At 37.5% G+C, this 22,856-nt stretch overlaps 1 protein-coding gene across 1 annotated transcript in view; it reads right to left on the bottom strand.

Moving 5' to 3' along the window:
• CUNH12orf56 (chromosome unknown C12orf56 homolog) overlaps positions 1–22,856 on the bottom strand; it is a 105,566-nt gene that overhangs the window by 51,233 nt on the left and 31,477 nt on the right. Inside the window, exons 4-5 of the mRNA XM_012557003.2 lie at positions 17,539–17,611; positions 3,845–4,253 (exon numbers count right to left, since the gene is read on the bottom strand). Coding sequence (XP_012412457.2) covers positions 3,845–4,253; positions 17,539–17,611 — 482 coding nt within the window. The remainder of the gene's footprint in view (positions 1–3,844; positions 4,254–17,538; positions 17,612–22,856) is intronic.

The following is a 22,856-nucleotide window of genomic DNA, read 5'->3' as shown; positions in this document are numbered from 1 at the left end:
ACTGGGGAAAAGACAGTCTCCTTAAATGGTGCTAGCATAACTGGATATCCATCTGCAAAAAACTGAAACAAGACCCATACCTCACACCATGCATAAAAACTCACTCAAAATGGATCAAAGACTTAAATGTAAAATCTAAAATGATAAAGATCATGGAAGAAAAAATAGGGACAACACTAGGAGCCCTAATACATCGCATAATCAGAATACGAACCATAAGAAACAATGCACAAACACCAGAAGAGAAACTAGATAACTGGGAGCTCCTTAAAATCAAACACTTATGCTCATCAAAAGACCTCACCAAAAGAGTCAAAAGACAACCTACGGACTGGGAAAAAATTTTTGGCTATGACAAATCCGATCAGCCTCTAATCTCTAAAAATCTACAAGATACCACAAAACCTCAACAACAAAAAGACAACCCAATTAAAAAATGGGCAAAGGATATGAACAGGCACTCTGCCAAAGAAGACATTCAGTCATTTCAAATATTATATAAGAACACTATTTTAAGAACTCAAGAAAAGGTTTAAACACAGAAGAAAACATTCTTTGATGGTTACAAGGGTGAGGAGGGAGGGAGAGGGTTATTCACTAACTAGATAGACAAGAATTGTCTTAGGTGAAGGGAAGGACAGCACACACTACAGGGGAAGTCAGCACAACTGGACTAAACCAAGCTAAGAAGTTTCCTGAATACAACCAAACACTTCAAGGGACAGAGTAGCAGGGGCGGGGGTCTGGGGACCATGCTTTCAGAGGACATCTAGGTCAATTCGCATAACAAAGTTTATTAAGAAAATGTTCTGCATCCCACTTTGGTGAATGGCGTCTCAGGTCTTAAAAGCTAGCGAGCAGCCATCTAAGATGCATCAATTGGTCCCAACCCACCTGAAGTAAAGAAGAATGAAGAACACCAAAAACACAAGGCAAGTATTAGCCCAAGAGACAGAAAGGGTGACATAAACCAGAGACTGCATCATCCTGAGACAAGAAGAACTAGATGGTGCCCAGCTACCACCAATGACTGCCCTGACAGGGAGCACAACAGAGAGTCCCTGATGGAGCAGGAGAAAAGTGGGGTGCAGAAATCAAATTCAAGTAAAAAGACCAGACTTAATTGTCTGACTGAGACTGGAGGAACCCCAGATAGCATGCCCCTTGACTTTCTGTTAGCCCAGAACTAAAACAATTCCCGAGGCCAACTCTTTAAACAAAGATTAGACTGGACTATGAAACATAAAATGATACTCGTGAAGAGTGTGCTTCTTAGCTCAAGTAGATACAAGAGACTAAATGGGCAGCTCCTGTCCAGGGGTGAGATGAGAAGGCACAGAGGGTCAGGAGCTGGTTGAATGGACACGGGAAATCAAGGGTGGAAAGGAGGAGTATGCTGTCACAGTATAGGGAGAGCAATTAGGGTCACATAACAATGTATGTATAAATTTTTGTATGAGAAACTAACTTGAATTGTGAACTTTCACGTAAAGTACAACAGTTAAAAAAAATGTTGCTGAATTACAACTCCCCATAAGCTTGTTGTTGTTAATTGCCGTTGAGTCGATTCCAACTCATCGCGACCTATAGGACAGAGTAGAACTTCCCCATAGGGTTTCCAAGGTGCAGCCGGTGGATTCGAACTGCTGATCTTTTGGTTAGCAGCTGAGCTCTTAACCACTACCTGCCATAAGCTTACCCCTGTCATTCCTTTATATCAGAATGGGGGCCCCGGGGCAGTATGTGCTTTATCCTACTACTTTCATTAAAGTTCTACATAAAAAACAAAAACAAAAACTGCCTCCCCCGCCCCATCCAAATGTTTATGCTTACCTTAAATCTAGAATTTTAATTTGAAGGTAGCACTTAGTTATTTAGCTTCCTAGCAGCTCTCTCTACAACATATAATAAGAAAAGACCTGCCACATTTCTTCTTTGTAGAAGTTACAGATAAAATTGGTTACTGAAGGAGACTCAATTTTTTGGAAACCCTTAAAATCAGGATGGGTGCTAATTTCTAATTGTATGGTTCAGGTTAATTTTACTCCAAAGTATAGAAAGAGTTCAATCAAGAGGTCCAATTCCTTTTCTCAGGAGCATTTCCCTACCTTAACATGAAAAATCATTCTCAATTTCAAAGCACGAGGATCAGTTACCCAAAATAAGTCTGATTAGATGTTTTTGTTTTCAGTTTTCTAAGCGCTGTGAAAATATCACCAAGAGTAACCAAGAGTGACCAACCTGAGCAAAGAAACTGTCACAAAAAACTCACAAATTTTAAAATGTTTATATTGAATTAATGTCTTATTCTTACTCGAATGAATGCTTACCCGATTCATCACTTATATGTGAAGTATTTATCTGCTCATTTTCTGTCTTTCAAGGGGTAGAACATTACTTTTATTATAGTATCTAACTAGCTCATGAAGATAATTCCCCTCTGCCCATATTTATTCCACTGTCATAGAAAAAAAAATCAGACTGAGTTCAAATCCCAGCTCCATCTTTGTGAACTTGCACAGATGATTTAATTTCTCTGTGCCTCAATTTCCTTATCTATAACATGGGAATAACCGTCCTACCTCATAGGGTTGTGCAGGTTAAATTAGTTAATACAGGTAAAGCATCAGAACAAATGCTACTGGATAATAACCATATGTTAGTTATTGTTATTGCATTTATTATCCGAAGGCCTGTATATAGATAGCCTTACGGGTTTGGTCTGGCCAATGTGACATGCCTCTGCTGCAGAATTAAAAAGCAGTACTAAAACTGGGAGTTAGTCAATTCAGGGAAGCATAAACACTTTCAAAATTCTTATAAAATCCACTGTTATTTTGAAATACATAGATATTTAAAAATCAATTAAGTTTTGTTTTTTTTTGTTAGAACATATGATACCTTCCTCATATTAGGGTTTTTCCTCTATTTATGATTCATTGGTATTCTTAATTTGGAGAAAAAAAGTGGATTAAAAATGTGGAGAGGAAATTTAAATATCTGACATCTTCTGAATTATGAGAAAAAAACTGGAATTGTCTTGTAATCTTTCACAATTTTAGCCATTTTCTAAAGCCCCTTGCTTCCTAGCCTCTTCTGAGTGAAACAGCCTTTCATATTTCTTAATATCATTATGTTGGAAGATCAGTAATATAAAGTATATATCACTGAAGATAATTGAAAAGGATCATATTATTCTTTCAATAAATTACTTTTTAAAACTGATTCTGTTGTAGTAGAAAGATCTCTAATTGGGAGTTCTGAGTCTACTCCTAAACTCGTATAATTTTGAGTAAGTTACTTAAAACATTTGTGCCTCTGTATCTTCAATTATAAAATAAGGGTCTCAGACTAGGAGATTTCTAGATGAAATTATCTTATGACAATGGCTCCCATAGCCCTACTTTTTGTAGTGCTATTAAGAAATACAGGAACTTACTGACAGTGATAACTTTATCTGAGCCCTGTGCTCTCAGAAAGTAGGGATGGTTGAGAAATCCTCTGAGCTAACTGCAAAGACCAACTTGCTCTCAAATATTCTCAAGTAAGACTTGTCTCCATCTTTCCTCATGACTCACATGAGACAGGCTGATGACTCTCTTGTTTACCTGCCTCTATGAAATTGTAGGCCTCTTCCTTTTCTTTGAGACATTCTTATTAATAAGCACTCTCCCTATTGCAATAGCCTGAATAAAGTCATCTCTTCAATTGTCCAGTGCATTTTGTCTTTCACAATATTATTAAATTCCAAGGCTAAATTTCCAAAATAAGCAGATGAGCAGGGAAGGCACAACTGCACTAAAAATGAATACTCAAGGCAAGGTTAACTTATGAGGACACTTACTATAATACAGTTGTTCCATGAACTTTTCAAGTGCAGAAATATTGACGAGGTTGTGGAAACAACGTACAAATGAAGTTCAGACTCCTTTTTCTCAAGGTCTGGGTTGCTTTGTAAAAGAGAGGCTTGGAAGGAATTTCCTAAGTAAAACTCATTTCCATTCCTATCGTACTTGAGAGGGCTTTCACTTAGAGAGTCTTTGTGATCAGCAAGTCCTCGTGGTTCTTTTGAGTTTGTTGTGCTAGATGGCATGGTGACTGCCTTGCCTAGGCCTGGTGTGGATTGACAGCTCCTCCTGGAGGGGGTAGGTAAGGGCCGAAAGGCACTTTGGCCATGAAGGGGTAGCTTCTTCAGGTCCGAAGAAGTATACAAAGTTGAGTCCTTGAGCATTGTGTAGCTCTCTTGGTGGTACCTGTCAAGGAAAATTTAATGTTAAATGTGATATTGCAAGGTTTGCATTTCATAATTTAACAGTAAGGAATAAAGAGAAACCAGTGACCAATTGCATCAGTTTAAGACTCTAAAAAATGAATGTTTTCACTTAAAAAAAATGCTTGTTAAGGGCAAGAAGTAATATTACTCTGCTATAAAGAGAAATGAAGTCCTGAAACATGCTACAATATGGATGAACCTTGAAAACATTATGCTGAGTGAAATAAGTCAGTCACAAAAGGGTAAACATTGTATGATCTCAGTTAAACGAAACAGACAAATGTATGGAGATAAATGCTTATTAGTGGTTACCAGGGGTGGGAGGGAGGGGGAAAGGAGAAGTCTTTGCTTAGGGGGCACTGAGTTTCTGTTAATGGTGGTAGAATAATTGGGAAATGGATAGTGGTGATAGTTGCACAACATGATGAATGTAATTAATATCACTGAATTATACATGTAAAAGCTGTTGAATTGGCAAATCGGCAAATGTTTTGTTATGTATATTTTTACCACTACAAAACAATTTAAAAAGAGAGAGAAAGGGAGTGATTTCATTACACTTGCTATTACCTGCTGACCTGGGGGGCGGGGCTGGGGAGGTGTGGCACTGCAATCACTTTTCTGCTTTCAGAAATAAAACTACCCAGTGTCAGGTAAGGAAGTATGTTTTTATATTTAAAGCATTTTTACTTTACTTCTTCAAGGAGCCCCAATTTTTTTCATTGAAAGGACTTTTTCCTTATGGCTTTATTGTACATTTGTAATGGATCCTATAAAGAAAATAACTATTCAAATAGAGATATTTGATTTTTTTTTAATGGTGCTTTCTTCAGTTCATACATTCTGGAGCCCGGGTGGCACAGTGGTTAAGAGCTTGGCTGCTAACGAAAAAGGCTGGCAGTTCGAATCCACCAGCCGCTCCTTGGAAACCCTATGGAGCAGTTCTACTCTGTCCTATAAGGTCGCTATGAGTCGGAATCAACTCGATGGCAGTGGGTTTTTAATGGGTTCTTTAATTCACCTCTGCAAAGACTCTTCTAACTTTCCTGATATCGTCAGTACTTTTCTCAGAATCAGTCTTTGTGTCCTGTCCCTTTACCTTCCCTGTCTCTCCAGCTCACCATCTTTCTCTACTAGGCTGCAAAGGAAGCATGTTATAGAGGCTAAGAAGTTGCAAAGTATGATGATTAGATCTTGGTTCCAACTCTGGGTCTGCTACTGAGTGGCTATATGACTTTTGTTGAACTAAGCTTCAATTTCCTAATTCTAAAATAGGAACAATAACAGCACCAAACTCACAAATTGTGAGGATTAAATAAGAAAATGCATGCAATGTGTTTGGAACACAGGAAACACTTGACAGGTACTAGCTATTATCCCGGGGTGATATCACAATTAACACATTAGACTGCTAAACAAAAGGTTGGAGGTTTGAGTCCACCCAGAGGCACCTCGGAGGGAAGGCCTGGCTATCTACTTCCCAAAAATCAGCCATTGAAAACCCTATGGAAGATAGTTCTACTCAGATACACATGGTGTCACCATGAACTGGGGTCAACTTAACGGCAACTGGTATATTGCCTTGAATTACTGGTTTATCATTTTACATTAAGGTATCTTGTCTCCCCTATAAGTTTGGAACTCCTTCAAACTGGAAAACTTAGTTTTTATTAATTCTTAAATTAATTTTCAAAAGATATGAAATTCATTCATTATCTGTACAATACTATGAACTGTGCTGAGTCCATACAAACAAGTGGTTACCCCAGTTGACACGTTAAAGCTCCATCCCCTAAACAATCACCCTTGCCAGTCCCCGAGGCCTGAGAGTGTGCACACTGGCATTGGGGTCCCAGCACGTTTTTCTTGTCCTGTGGAGTGGCGTGTGGCCAGATTTTACACACAGAGCTGGAAAAATTACATATATGACCTGCAATCCCTGAATGCCACTCAGTAATTATCTTACTTAAACCTATTTTCTTCATAGGATTCTAGTTTTACATAACAGTGTTATCAAAATGTCTAAAATATAAAATGCTCACACTAGGATTATCGGGTAAGTGAATATGTCTAGCCCAGAAATAGACAAAACATACTCCAATCCTCTTTAAAGTGATAGCTTTTTATTTTTGCAGATAATACTTTCTAAATTTTCCTCAAAATTTCCTCTATGGATTGAAGAGTTGAATAATTAGTGTATGGATTGTGTTATCTAATGTTATGAAATTGTGTTAAATTGTTCATTTTAGGCACCGCATATGTTTCGTGTGAAACTTCAGCAAAATGATTTCAGGGAGTTACAGAAAACCTCACTGGATGTGACTGTTATGTACTCAGTTATATGAAAAATCTGTTCTCTGAGGAGTTAAAAAGAATTTCTAAAAACACTTATCTTTTTGGCTGTGTAAATGAAAATGCAATGGATATTATAGCTTTGCCAGTTAAGCAAATCAACTCATAAAACTAAACCGTATTCTTCATGTGAAATTGATAAATACTCACTCTTACTTGTCTAATTGAAAAGTAGTTCATTACCAGGCAAGAGTTCTAGAACCTTCAATTTGCACACGTGTCAACGTCATACTTACAGGACTAGGTAGCTAAAAGTCAAGTGTTTATCTAATGAGCTGATTATGTATATCTAAGGGAAGCCCAGCCCTAAGGGAGGAAGAGAGGAGAGAAGTGAGAATGAGAACTCCAAAACCAAAAGTATGCAGAAATCATTTTTTCTTCTTTTTCCTCCTGCATCAAAACCAGATAAGCTCCTTGCAACTGAACATGTCAGATTAAAAGTCACAGACCAAAAACAAGAGGCAAAATTGTAGATGCAAGTTCATCTAAGAATAAAAAAGAACACATAAGCTAGCATATCGACTGTATCAAGAATGAAGAAAAGTGGTAAATTAGTGAAAATGATTACTAGAATTAAGAAACTCTTGAAAAAATGACAAGAAAGAAGTTAGATAAACATGAAAAAAGGAAATCTTAGTTTCCAGGGAGAGTTAAAAACCTATTAGAATGAAATGGGTAGTCAGATTAATGTGCTAAAATATGATGCAAGCCGAACAGTTGAGAGAAAACTGATTCTTCCATAAGAAGACATATACACCTAGATCTCAAGATCTAGAATTTGAGCTCTCCTGAATAAAAATTCCCATGAAGATTCCACTAAAGCAGAACTGATGAAATATAAGCAACTCAATATGGAAAAATTCAAAATTAGAAAATTATTCTCAGATTATCTAAGCATAACTGAGAGACTGGTTGAGATCAGGACCAAACTTCTCTTGAAGGAAAAAAAAAAAAAACCCAGACCTTCCTTTGTTCAGAATTCTCACTACCAGCTCAAGTTTGGGGCCCCCTTGTGTTGGAAATTTTATTAGCTGTTCAGTGCTCAATAGAAATCTTATTCCACAGGAAACACTGATTCCTGCTATTCCTGAAATACCCACAACTTTCAAAAATGAGCATAAAGACCTACCTGACAAATATTAGCTACCTTATTTGTCTTTCTTTGCACTTCAGATAAATGCTATAATTTGTGGTTTTAATGTGGTAAAATTGAGAAGCTGTTTGACTCTCATGATTTACATGTTAGATATAGGTGATAATTATCTATGCAAATAAAGAAAAATGAAAAACAAAGTTACAGCATTTTTTTCAAATATCTGAATCTCTTATTTTCCAAAAAGAAATTAAATGAGTTTTTATGAACCAAATGTAACTAATCTGACGCATTTTACAACTTCATGTAAAGTTACATTTAAGTCAGAGTTTTTGAAACTGAATACCATAACCTAGAAATCAATACTTAAAATGCTTTGGTTTTATTTCTGATTAAATTTGGCTATGATTCCTAAAATTTTTTAAAATTTTCCTGCCACATTCCAATCCTCTCCCTCAAATATATGTGAATGTTTGGTAAATATTTAAATGACATAGAGGAGTTAACTAATTTAAAGGAATCCCAAATAAATCACATTTGTGAATTAAATAAACCTGTGATACCAATAGATTAATTTTTTTAAAAAACCTCTGGTTAGAACTGAATCTTGTTTAAAACTTAATAACACATATTATATGTGGCAGTTTTCATGATGTTGCCACAAAAATATTTCTCCTACTTAATGCTGGAAAGTACTTACTGTATCAACACTGTGTTCAGAGTGTTTAGCCCAAAGGTGCAGCTTAAAACAACCTGCATGAATATGACACTCAAGTCAGCAAACACCATCTAACTCCTCAGAGAACACTTGGCATTAATGTAGCAGCTAGATTCCACTGAAAATCAGGTCCTTCCACTAAATGATTACTGATTCGCCATATTTTGAATTTTTGTACTCAACACACTGACTACCCTGGTATTATGAAGATGTGAGATTTATAAAAGAAAGAAAATTCTCATCCTTTCCCAATATGTTCATAATCTATAGGGAATAATTAGGAGAGAAGAGAAGTTAAAATAGTGTAAGAAGAAAAGGGAGATGAAGTGTCAATCTTCTCGATTGTGTCTTTACTGTTCTTACTCTCTCAGTGATTTCTGCCGTTATCACTATTATTTTCTTCTTGTTTCAAGTTTTCTCTGTTGCTCTGTTGCAATAAGTTGCTTGCAGTGGAGCCTTGGAAGAGAGGAAAGTAGCTGAAGTAGAAAAACATCTGGTCTTTGGAACAGCACTCCTCCATCTGTTAGTGAAGACTGGTCTGATATGTTTGGATCAATACTATTTGATGTGTTGTAATGTGCATTGCATTGGGCAAATCTGCAAAAGACCTGTTTAAAGCAAAGATGTCACCTTGAAGACTAAAGTGTGCCTCACCCAAGCCATGGGTTTACAATCGCCTCACGCACACGAAAGCTGAATGATGAAAAAGGAAGACTGAAGAATTAACACCTTTGAATTGTAGTGTTGGCGAAAAGTATTGAATATAGCATGTACTGCCAAAAGAACAAACAAATCTGCCTTGGAAGAAGTACAACCAGAATGTCCCTTAGAAGCAAGGATGGTGAGACTACATCTCACATACTTGGGACATGTTATCAGGAGGGATCAGTCCCTAGAGAAGGATATCATGCTTGGTAGAGAGTCAGTGAAAAAGAGAAAGACCCTCAAAAGAGATGGATTGATGCAGTGGCTGCAACAATGGGCTCAAGTATAACAACGATTGTGAGGATGATGCAGGACCGTGCAGTGTTTCATTCTGTTGTACATAGGGTCGCTATGAGTTGGAACCAACTTGAGGGCACCTAACAACAATATGCTCTGGCACAAATCCATCATGTGTGGAACCAAGACTACCTAAACTGATGTTGGAGAAGATTAGACATGCCAGCCAATGTGTACATGGGGGCAGGGCGGGGGGGAAGGGGGCTCCTTGCTGTACAGCACACATTAAGTACAAGGATAGGGTTGCCATGTATTTCTACTAATCATAATCCAGCAAGTACTTATATAGTGCCTACTGCATGCCAGGCACTAAGCATACAGTAGTAAAAAAGTCTGAATAAATCTCTGTCTTCCTGGACTTTACATCATGAATGTTCAAATTACTCTGTCTCTGGGGCTAAGACCATGTGTAGAGGAGACAAAAGCTACTTACTAGGAAAGACAAGACATTCATGTCTGAAGTAAATATTGAAAGCACCATATATGAAGAAATCTATATGTTGATTTATATTTCTGTTACTGCATTGCATGAAACATGCTGGACATATTTTTGCCAAATTTGGAGAGTGTGTTTAGGATAGTGTGCCTTAAAATGTAGATAATGTGATGTATATAAAATTCACATGATTTCAGCTTACGTCTCATCCATGGAACCTGGTCATATGGCCATCTCTAGGTACAGGGATCTATAAAAAGGTGAATGTTTTAAATTGAACACAATGCCATTGCAAACAAAACTGGGACTCAGTTAATAAAGAATAGAAGAATTTGTTCATTCTGTTGGCTTTTCTAAGTGGATGATCATATAATGTGCAGATAATGACAGTTTTATATCTTTTCTTCAATTTTTTTTTTTTTTTTTTAATTTATTGTGCTCTGTTGTTGTTAGGTGCTGTCGAGTTGGTTCTGACTCATGGTGACCCTACAGGACAGAGTAGAACTGCCCCACAGAGTTTCCAAGGAGTGACTGGTGGGCTTGAACTGCCAACCTTTTGGTTAGTAGCCAAGCTCTTAACCACTATGCCACCAGGGCTCCTACTGTGCTCTAGGTCAAAGTTTACAGCTCAAGTTAATTTTCATTAAAAAATTTATACACAGACTGTTTTGTGACATTGGCTGCAATCCCCACAATGTGACAGCATGCTCCCTCTTTCCACCCTGGGTTCCCTGTGTCCATTAGTCCAGTTCCTGCCCCTTCCTGCCTTCTCGTCCTGCTTTTGGGCAGGAGTTGCCCATCTGGTATATTTGATAGAACTAAGAAGCACGTTCCTTACGTGTGTTATTTTTTGTTTTATAGGCCTGGCTAATCTTTGTCTGAAAAGTGGGCTTCGGGAATGGTTTCAGTTCTGGGTTAGCAGAGTGTCTGAGGTCCATAGTTTTAGGGGTTCCTCCAGTCTCTGTCAGACCAGTAAGTCTGTTTTTTTTACGTGAATTTGAATTCTGTTCTACATTTTTCTCTTGCTCTGTCCAGGACTCTATATTTTCTTCAAATATTAATATAAAACCAAAACCAAATCCACTGCCATCGAGTTGATTCTGACTCAGCGACCCCATACAGTTTCCAAGGCTATAAATCTTTACGGAAGCAGGTAGGACTCTCTGTATTCTTCAAATATTAATATAGCATTTCTTATTCTTTGTTACATGATCCAGGACCCTCAGTTCTATGTTAAATAGTCGTGGTGAAAGTGGCTATCTTTGTCTTATTTCCTATCTTAGAGGGAACACATCTAGATTTTTCTCTATTAAGTATGTTTGCTGCAGGTTTTGTTATATAACTTTTACTAAGTTAAGGAACTTTTCTTCCATTCTTAGTTTGCTTAGAGTTTTTAACATGAATAGATATTGAACCTTATCAAATGCTTTTTTACCTTACCAATTGAGATGGCTATATGATTTTTCTTCTTTGACCTATTAATGTAGCAAATTACAATAGATGTTTTAAATTTTGAATCATCTATACATTCCTAGGATAAATCTTAATCAATGATATTTTTATACACTGTTAGAATCAGCTACCAAAACCACCAAACCCATTGCTGTGGAGTGGAATCAGGATGCATAGCGACTCTATAGGACAAAGTAGAAGTGCCCCATAGGGTTTCCAAGGCTGTACTCTTTACGAGAGCACAATGCCACATCTTTCTCACTCGGAGTGGCTGATGGGTTCGAACCGCCGACCTTTCGGTTAGCAGCTGAGCACTTAACCACTGTGCCACTAGGGCTCCTGAGATTCAGCTAAGTGATATTTTATTCATGATTTTTAAAATCTAGTTTCATAAATGACATGGGTCTTTAATTGTCTTCTATTGCCCTTTTTGGTATGGGGAACAAGATTATACCATTCTCAAAACAAACACAAAAACTGAGTAGCTTCTATTCCTTCTGTAATTTTTTTGAACAACTGTTCCTTTAAAGATGGAACTTACTGAAAAACACCTGGGACTTCTTTTTATTTTAACTTTCATTACTGTTCTTTGAGATTTGCTGTAACTTCTTATGTCAATTTTGGTGTTTTCTATTTTCCTAGGAAACTGTCATTTCATCTAGAAATTAAAATTTATTAATATATATTTTGTTTAAATAAAAGTTTTAAAAATCTGTTTTGTTTGTAGGTATTTATCTTTTTTTCATTTTGTTTATTTGTATTCATATTTTCTTCTTGATCTTTCTTGCCAGAGATCTATATATGTTTTCAAAGAACCAGCGATTATTTTTTGTTAGTCTTATCTATTGTTTGTTTTTTACTTTTATTGATATTCTTCTTTATGTCATTGATTTCTATCCTTAACATTATTAATTTCTTCTTATTTCTTTGGGTTTGGTCGGATGCTCTTTTTACTTTTTTTTAAGTTGCATACTTAGCTCATTTGCTTTTTAACCTCTCATATTTCTTGGTGAGTGTACTAAAAGCTATACATTTCCCTCTAAAATCTGCTTTAGCTGAGACATGCATTTTGCATTGTACGGTAATACAGCTCTAAATATTTCTTAATTTTCTTTGTTATTTCCAGCAGTTTAATTATGATGTGTCTAAATGTGGATTTCTTTGAGTTTATCCTGTTTGGGGTTCACTAAGCTTCTTGTCCCATTGTTTCCTAAGATTCTGGTCATTTTTTCTTCAATCTTTCTTCTCTCTGTTATTCAGACTGGAGTTAATGACTCTTTCCTCTGTCATCTCCGTTCTTCTTATTGAACCCATTCAGTAACTTTTAAAAATTTCTATTATTTTATTGTATTTTTCATTCTAAAATTTCAATTTGGTCCCTTTTGTTTCTCTGCTGATACTTTCTATTTTTCCATTTGTTTCAAAAGTGTTCACCCTTATTACTAGAGCATGGTTATAATAGTTGCTTTAAAGTGTTCGTCCGATAATTCCAACATCTGTGTCATCTCAGGGTTGATGCCTGTTGATTTTCTTTTCCATTGTGAGATGTTAAGCTTTTCCTGGTTCTTCAAATGTTGAGTAATTTTGGATTGTATCCTGGACATTCTGAATATTCTGTTATGTGACTCTGGGTCTTATTTAAATTCTATGGAGAGGGTTGATTTTTCTTTTTCTTTTTTTTTTAAATTAGGCACTCAACTGCTCAATGCATTCTGTTCAGAGTTGTTACTTGCATTCCATATGCTTACTCCATCTTGCCTGGAATCAAAACCTTCTTGATTAATTTTACTGTATCAAAATTAAGAATTCTATTCAATAAAGGACACAGCATAGAGAAAGTTAACAGGCAGCTGACAAAACAGGAGGAGATATCTATAATGTTTAAAATCAATAGGGGATTGATATATAGAATGTACAAAGCAATTATACTCCTGACTCTATATTCCAGGGAAATTTTCAAACAAGTCTATAAAGGGAGGAAGGGATGAGGAGAAAGGAAGAGGATGGGTAGGGATAAAAGATAGGAGAATGAGGAAGAATAGATATTAATTAAAGAAACTAGCATCATCTACTCTACAGCTCAATAAATATTTTTGTATTTTTATAGATGTATAATTGATCAATGAAATTTGTTAATAATGATAAACTATGAGCAAGTTGTGTACAAGAGAGAATAAGTCTATTTAATGTTTTCAGAGTCGATTTTGTGAAATATCAAGAAATAAAGACTTTATAATAAGGACAACTGTTAGAGGTCTTGAATCTTTTCTCCTGAGTTTCTAAACATACTAGATGCCTATACTTATACACATTGTATATTTACATAAACAGAGGACTTGGTCCTCTAATAGAACTAGGACAATCCATTGTATAAGAAATACTTAGACAATATAGATGGTACCTCATCTATATTAATATCTCATTATATTATTGTTCAACAACATTTTTATTTTTTAAATACTATAGTATTATTTGGAAACCCTTGTGGTGTAGTGGTTAAGAGCTCGGCTGCTAATCAAAAGGTTGGCAGTTCGAATCCAGCAGGCACTCCTTAGAAATGCTATGGGACAGCTCTACTCTGTCCTACAGCGTCACTATGAGTCGGAATCGACACGATGGCAACAGGCTTAAGTTTTTTTGGTGTTATAGTATTATTAGTGAGCAGGAAAAGTAGAAAGTCATTTTGCCCCAAGCCACGATCAAGGATTCTAAGGATGCTGACTAGGTTGTTGCTCAGTGATTGACTTACTGATAATCAACAATAACAAAAGAGCTAGCTTTTTAATAAGGACTTGTTAAGTACCACGTGCAGTTTAAGCGCTTTATATATACATCATTTAGCCCTTACATATCACCTCTGTGGGAGAGATAACTATTATGAGCCCCATCATACCCATCAGGAGAGTGAAACCTGGGAAGATTAAATAGCTAGCCGAAGGCAGAGTATGATTTTAAGTTAGGTAGTATGTCTGCAGAGCCTGCTATGCAGAGAGGAATAATATAGCTCTCCTTTTCTACCTTCTGCCAAGAAATGCTTCTTGTTAGAGAAGAATATAAGCTTCAACCTCTTAGTTGTTGGTGTTGTTATTTTCCTTCTCTATTTTCTTAATGATGTACAATTAAGTGCAGCACAATCTAATTTCATAAGGATGCCAAACTGGTCAGCAGGGTTAAGAGGGGAAAGGAAGTGCAAAGGCCCTGAGTTGTAAAGAGATTAAGGTGCTCTACCAGGGTGACTAGAGTGTGGTGAGCAAGGGGTTATGTGACTTTAACTAAAGTTGGAGACGTAAGCAAAGGTCAGGTCTTTCTAGAAAGCATAGATGTGGTAAAAAGTTTTGTCTTCTGTGCAATGGGATGCCACTGAAAAGTTTTAAGCAAGAAAGAATTTCTAAAAGATCATTTTGGCTTTAGGGTGGACATTGGATTCAGGTGGTGGTGGGGAGTTGCCAAGAATGGAGGTGAGGAAGTTAGTTAGGGGAGTTGCAATAGATGTTGGCAGCTTGTACTAGGGTATTGTAATAGAGATAGAGAGAAATTGATCTTAGGGATATATTATAGGTATAGAACTCACAGGACTCTCAACGATCCCAGAGTAGACTGTCCTCGTTGATTATCTAGCCTAGTAATTCCCAAACCTTGGTAGTTAACTAACAGAATCATCTAGGGAGCTACCAAAAATAGATTGTTGGTTCCCGTGCCTAAGCCTTTGGATTCAGTAGTCTGGGGAGCAGCACAGGAATCTGTGTTCTCCCTGAGCCCCCAAGAAATCCTGATACTTGCCCAGGCTTGAAAACCATGGATATCTGCTATTATTGCAGGTCAGCTTTATTCCCACAGCCCCGATGATCTGGGCTGACTCCTCACATGGCCTAGTCAGGATGTTAAAAGAGCAGTAATACCAATGTTAGGAAGCAGCAATTAATGTCCCAGATTCTGGATGACAAGCAAATTTAAGCCCCCTTAGCCAATCTAACCTCAAAGAGCAGGAGTGCTGGTGGAAATGAGCTTTCCTATTCAATTGACTTCTCTAAGTAACCTTGTTTTTGATGATTAACCTTTCTTACAAAGTTTTCTAAAACTGTGGTTTTGTCTTTTTTGTAAAAGGCAGAATAGCAGGCATACAGAAATCTTTCATAATTGGGGTCCTTCTGAGCTTCACAATTATTATAGACTAGAACTGGAGTTGGGGAGTTGGACCGAACAGCAGATTCCAAAGGGCAGAGGCCAAGACGAGAGGGGGCTTGAGAACCATGACAGGAACACAGAATCCATTTTTAAGTTAACTCTTTAAACTCTATTTAAACACCTTTAAGAAACTTATAGTTACCATAGCCAACTTTCTATCAATCTTCTTGTCCCAAGTCAAAGTTAAAATTCTGTAAAGCAAATTGGTGATGTGTTCCTGGTAGAAAAAAAAATTCTTAAATCAAGATTTGTGTGTGTGTGTGTGTGTGTGCGTGTGTCTGAGAGAGAGAGAGAAAGGAAGTTTTAATAATGAAATTCAGGTGTAGAAGAGACCTTGTAGACTGTCTTACGTAAACCTCCCATGCAGTGAGAGGAGGCCCCTCCCCAGCAACCTAAATTATTAAGCAGTGTAGTATATCCCAAGTTTGTGAATAATACCCACTTAGAAGTTCACACTTTGTTTACAGCATCTTGGCAATGCTTTCCTAACTTGGATATTTCCCCCATGCCATGACCTGCCTTTCAAGGCCCCAACCCATATTAATTTTCCCCATGCCTATATATCCGCTGGAGCTCTGATGGTGCAGGGGTTAAGCGCTATGGCTGCTAACCAAAAGGTCAGCAGTTTGAATCCACCAGGTGGTCCTTGGAAACTCTGTGGGGCAGTTCTACTCTGTCCCATAGGGTCGAGTCAGAAATGACTCTGACAGCAATGGGTTTGGTTGTTTTTTTTTTTCTTTTTTAATATATCCCCTGACTTGCAGCTCTTAAAATACTATGCTCCACTCCTCCTTCTAATGTCTAGATACTTAGAGAGTGTAACGGAGTCAGATTTCAAGTTATGCAACTTAGGAAACTCCATTTTAAATTTACACCCAACTTCTCTTCCACCTTCCAACTGATTTCAACAGCCAGATGAACTTCTCCATCAGGATGGCCCACGAGGACCTCAAGGTTAGCCTGTCTAAAGCATCACTTAAGCTTATCCCTCCTGACATTCTTATTTCTTTGAAGAACATCACCATTCAGCCACCCCAGCTTGAAACCACAGTGGGTTCTCTGTCCATCTCCCCCATTTTCAATCAATTGCCAGTCTTATAGATTCTGCCTCTGAGATGCCTCTTCCATTATCCTCTTCTCATCCTTTCTACTATCACTACCCCAATTCAGCTTCTCACTACTTCCCACCAGTCTTTGGTCTCTCCCCCACTTCAATCCATTGTAAGCACACCTGTCAGATTATTTTTCTGCAATAGTGGTTTTAATCATATTCTCCTCTCAAAACTTTCAATAGCTTCTCATACTTTATGAGTATGAGAAGTCATAAAAGTCATCTGGACTTTTAAAACCCTCTAAAGTGTGGGCCCAGTTTCACTTTCTAACCTTATATCTGGTATTCATGTTCTATTTTTAAACTACACTGGACTGCTTACTTTTCCTAATACATGTTCCATTTCCTGCCTCTATCTTAGCTTCTGCTATTCCCACCAACTAAAATATCCCCATCTCCACGTGTAAAACCCATTATTCCTTTACCAACTGTCATCCAGCATCTTAACTTGCCCCCACACACTGAATATGGTCCTTCTTCTCTTTAAATCTTTTAACAATTTGCTCAAACTCATTTATGACACTTAGTGTGTATACTCTGTAGTATCTTTATTTATGCAAATGCCATATGTCCTGTTTAGAACCAGCTACTGAAGAATAGAAACTCTCATCTTTGTATCCATTATAGGACCTAATATAGTGCCCTACACAGAACCAGAGCTTAATAAATTTTTTTAAATTTAATTTTAATCAATTATTTGTTTATATTGATTATATTCGGTTGAAATGAGAAAAATTATACTTTATTATCTAACTAACTGGATTTGAATTTAGGAGAAATTTCCTCTGTGGAAATCAAAATATCTTCTTTATTATTACATATATGAGAACTCAGTTCAAAGCCATTAGCAGAGAAAAAGTCATAAGAAAAGCAAACTGAAATGTAAAATGAGCTGGTCAGCAAGCAATAACCTCACCTGAAAGATGATTTATTCAGACTTCTAGGCTCTGTAAGCCTCCAAAACACAGGGCCATTATTCTTCTCCTTGACTAAAAAAACAAAGATTTAAAAAGTTACTTGGTCATTAAATAATTTGACTGAGTTTGTGAAAAAGACATAGTCACATGTACCGATTGGATGACTGTTCATAAATCATCACAAAAACTTCCAAGTCTGAGTGATAAACTGGACTTTGAAAGGGAACCATGCAAGTGAGGAGCACTGAAGCTTAAGCTAACAAAATGTTCACATGGTCAAATGCTTTTGTAAAACATGCAAAGGAAATACATTTTAACCACAATCATTTAAGACCATGGGCTTTTCTCACTTCAGTTTTCCTTCTGTCTCACTTCCCCTTTTGGGAGTAGCAATAGGGACTGTATTTGTGATTTCTTCTGTCCAGGTTACTCTGGAGTGCTGCTGGCATTTTGTATTTGGTATTTTCTTTTTTAAATCATGGTAAGTATGTACGTTAAAAAAAAAAAATTGCCATTTCAACATTCTTCACATGTACATTTTAGTGACTTTGTGCCTATCATGTTGTGCAACCATCATCATTATCCATTTCCAAAATTTTCTATCACCCTTAACAGAAGCTCCGTGTCCCGTATGCAATGACTCTCCTTTACCTCTCCCTCCCACCAGCCCCTAGTAACCACTAATTATCTTTGATCTCTATACACTCTCCTGGAGCCCTGGTGGTGCAGTGGTTAAGTGATATAGCTGCTAACCAAGAGGTTGCCAGTTCGAATCCACCAGCCACTCCCTGGAAATCCTATGGGGCAGTTCTACTCTGTCCTGTAGGGTCACTATGAGTTGAAATCGACTCGACGGCAACAGGCATACACTTGCCTATTCTAGATATTTCATGTGAGTGGAATCATACAATATTTGTCGTTTTGTAACTGACTTATTTCACTCAGCATGACATTTTCATGGTTCATCCATGTGTAGCTTATATCAGGACTTCATTTCTTGTTATGGATGGTAATATTCCATTGTATGTATGTACCACATTTTGTTTATCAATTCATCTGTTGATGGATATTTAGGTTGTTTCCATCTTTTGGCTATTGTAAATAGTGCTGCAGTGAACATTGGTGAACATGTTAATTCCTTTTTTAAAAGAAGGCTCTCCAAATTGTATGAGCTTCAGGCCCCCAAAAACGTGGATCTACCCCTGCGCAAGCCATAGCTGCTGGTTTAGGGGTGGGCTTCTGACCCAAGCTGGGCCCATCACTGTCTTCCCTTGGACTTTTTGACATTTGGAGCTAAGAGACACAGCTGGGAACCTTAGGAGCTGAGAAACATCAATAGCAGAACCCTAGGGGAAGGTCTCCCACAGGCTGCTCAGACCTCAGAACAGGTTCCTAGGTTTCTGGCTTTCCACTATTTGGCTCTTCTGTTCCCTCAGTGGTTCCCCGGAAAGACTCCAAACTCCTTACAATAAACTGCCAGAATCAGTGTTTTCTACTTACAAGCTAAGAACCCTTATGTAAGTGCTTAAGACTCCAATCATCATGGACTCTTCTAGGAGTAGGCATTTCACAAATGTTGGTACTAAATGTGGTGCAAATAATGCCTTTGATTATTACTGGAATTAAATGGAACATTTTAGCACTTTTAGTGGTAGAGATCACTGAGACTTATCTATTAGAAAGTTGGTATTACCAATCAACCTGTACCTATGTTGAAGTTGTCTCTTAAATGGATTTCATCCAAGTTCACTAATCTAACTTGAACTTTCCCTTCTTTGTGTGAAGTCATTAAAAGATTGTGACAAAACAACTTTAGTATCAATGTCCCTGCCTCTTTTCATATTAGCTTTAAATTTTAATTTGTAACAATGGTGTGGAGAGTCTTAGGATCATCTGTGTTCTTTACTCAGAAGTGTAGTATAGTTAGATCTCTCTTTCTACACTTGGTGGTATGTCTGCTCGTCTGGATGCCAAATGACCAGAGTCTGGCAGGTATAAGCAATAATGACAAGACAGCCTGAATACAGAGTTATCCACTACTGTATTCTCTCCTGCGCAGTTTACACTCTTCTCAGTGGCTGAGATGTGAAGTCCTCCGGCCATTTACCACAATGCAAATCTGATGGCATGTTCAGTAGCGCTGGCCAGCTGAGGAACATTTCTAGGAGGGACTCTATGAAAACAATACATCTGCTTTCCCAACTGCAAGAGATTATATCTGAAGCTTCCATATGTGACAAATATCCACTAAACCTGAGAGACTAATCGGTGCGCTTTGGAGTGCACCTTACTATTCTAGTTTGACCCAACAGTAGATTTGGATAGGTTTTAGGATATATATATACATATACATACATATATATATACACATAATATATACACACATATATACATATGTACATACACATGTAAAAAACCTTGGTTTAGTTTACATTTCATTAAATTATCATGTTTCACTCTTATTTGAGGATTAGTCTATTTTACTTCATGCCACTGTTTCAAAATACACCACTAAAGCCTTTAAGGTCTCTTATGATTCTAGAGCTGCAGTGACCAACTGATAGTCACTAGCCACCTATAGTTACTTAAATTTAATTAAAATTAAAATTCAGCTTCTCAGTAGCACTAGCCACATTTCGAATGTTCAATAGCAACAGGTAGCTGATGGCTACTGTATTAGTACTGACAGAACATTTACATCATTGCAGAAAGTTCTACTGGATGGCACAACTATAAAATGTACCTGAAATAAAGGGTCTAATAACTCAATCCATTCAAGAGTTTAGCGCTAATATAGTTCACCACTGTCACTCTGCTCCTGTCAGAATTGTTCATTTAGAGTGTAATAACCATCCTTTATCTAAATATAAGAAGTACAATTCAAGATCCTAACTGTGGCCCACAAAAGGCCGTATCTACACCACTGAGAAAAGCCTTTTCCTCTACATCTCCAAAAAAGTTTGACCTAATTAAGAATTCTGTTAAAAGTGTGATGATTTCAACTTTAAAGATCTTTACCATAAATGATTTACAATTTTGAGCTGTCTTTGTTCACGCTGATCCCAGTTGATTAGAGTGAGAGCACCTTCACCGCATAACATAAATATTCCCTAGGCTTTCACCCAAGAGGTTTGGAGTGAGTCCTAACAATTACCTTTATTTAAATGCTCAGTAGTTAATGTGTGCTGCTTTCCTGGGCATGACATCATCATTAGTAAAATTAAGGTTTTAGTAAATGACTTGTCAAAGAGATAGTCAGATAAGTATGAGTCTATCTCTTGCTTCAGGGCCTCATATTATAGACTGTCCATGAGGTGAACCTGGATCTACAGGAACACCTAACCCGGGAACAAGCTGCTTGGAGGAAAATTGAAAACAGGGCATATCACTGTTGACACGCAGGAAGGGAGAACATTTCTTTGATCCTATAATATGTGCTGTGGCTTCTTGTTTTTTTTTCTTTCTCTTTTCTCGTTTCAAAATCCCCACACAAATGTCAAATGGTACTTTCAGGGGTGGAAGTAAAAGAACAGGTGAGAGGGTAGTAGGGAGGGTAATTCTATGGATAGCCATGCACATGGACACCAAGTATGTTTGGTTTTTTAACTCTTCACCGCTTTTACACCATTTGCAAAGTTTCTAGGCATTTAAATTTCATAAAATTTTTATGTGTAACTGGCTTCTTTAATGTGTTTTCATCTTCTTACACATGTTGGGAAAAAAAACATGGATAATTATGCTTGTGGACAAAAATAAATATGCATTTAAGGCAACCATCACCCATTAGATATCCTAATTAGTGTGGCAAGAGACCTGGTGAGCAACTAGAGATTTTATAAGCCTGCTAATTACAAGACCTTCTACAAACAGTTGCTGTGCCCTAGCGTCAGTGTGGAAAGGTACCCATCCATAAGAGTATACAAACACTGTACAATTTTCCCACATTTCATGCTTATTCAATCAAGAGGCTCTGAATCTGCCTTGAAGTGAAGTCTAGTGGAGAGTGGATGGGCTGGTATGGGCGGCTGGTCTAGTTACACTAGCTGGGTGCCAGAGGTAGAAGGGCCTATCCATGAGCCACCTTAGACCTTCATTCTTTCCTTGTCCTTCTATGCTAAGGACGCAATCGTAATGGCTGACTGGTTTCCAGCTGTGTGCCCAACCCCACCCACATTATTTTATTTACTACAACACTGGGAAGCTAGTAATAGAGATGAGAAAGCTAAGGCTCACATAGGTTAAGCGACTTGCGAAAGGTTACACAACCAGAAAATGTGAGAGCCAGGATTCACACCTGGGCTTAGCTGAAGCCAAAGTCCATGCTCTTTTCTCTGCTTTTCACCAGCACCCAACTACAGGGATCAATACCTTAAAGGGCTCCTTAATATATATGAAACAAAAAAATCCGTTACCATTGAATCGATTCTGACTCATGGCAACCCCATGTGTTACAGAGTAGAGTTACTTCACAGGGTTTTCTTGGCTGTAATCTTTATGTAAGCAGATCACCAGGCCTTTCTTCCACAGCACCACTGAGTAGGTTGGAACCACCAACCTTTAGGTTAGAAGTTGAGCACAAACCGTTTGTACCACCCAGCCTCCTTATATATCTATAAAGACCATGAAAATAAACAGTTTAATCCTGAACTATATATTCTATTTTTATCCATCTGTCCTTGAATTTTTAAAACTTTTTTATAGGAAAAGCTTAAGTGAAGCTCAAAATGTGAAATATAAAAGCAGGGTTACTGGTTGAGCCGGGCGAGTGCCAGGAGCCCCGATCATCATCTTCCTCTTCACTCCCCTGGACCACTGTGGATTTGCTAGAGGAGGAAAATTGCCTGCCTCAGACACTGAGCTCCCTAAGGACAAGATCTAAAGGTGATCTTTCATCCCTTTATCTAGATGTGTACATAGTTCTTAGGGGCAGATAGATTCTCGATATATATTTTTGGATAATTATCAGGGCAGGACCTTATGGTTTCCCTCACTGGCGGGGAGGGGGTAGGAGAACAAGACTCACAGAGATGAATATCAAGGGTTAACTCCTAATGCCAGGTTCACAATCCTTCTAGTTACCCACTTGCTTTTCTTCTCTAGGTTTTTCTTTGAAATCTGTGATTTATAACAAGATTATTAAATCAGATGAGAACTGACCAAATGGAATCCAGATTATAACTAATTTTTTTTTTTTAAATCAGCATTTAGCGTATACACTTCCTTTCTTTCCTTCCGTTCCACATACACATATTCGTGCCAAACTATGTGTTAGGCACTCTACTGCTGACAATAGATTGATTAGGTCATCCTTAATATT

This window comes from Trichechus manatus, unplaced genomic scaffold, assembly GCF_000243295.1.
Source record: "Trichechus manatus latirostris isolate Lorelei unplaced genomic scaffold, TriManLat1.0 scaffold00086, whole genome shotgun sequence".
In the NCBI taxonomy this organism is placed as follows: Eukaryota; Metazoa; Chordata; class Mammalia; order Sirenia; family Trichechidae; genus Trichechus; species Trichechus manatus.
This window is presented reverse-complemented; position numbering and strand designations above follow the sequence as displayed.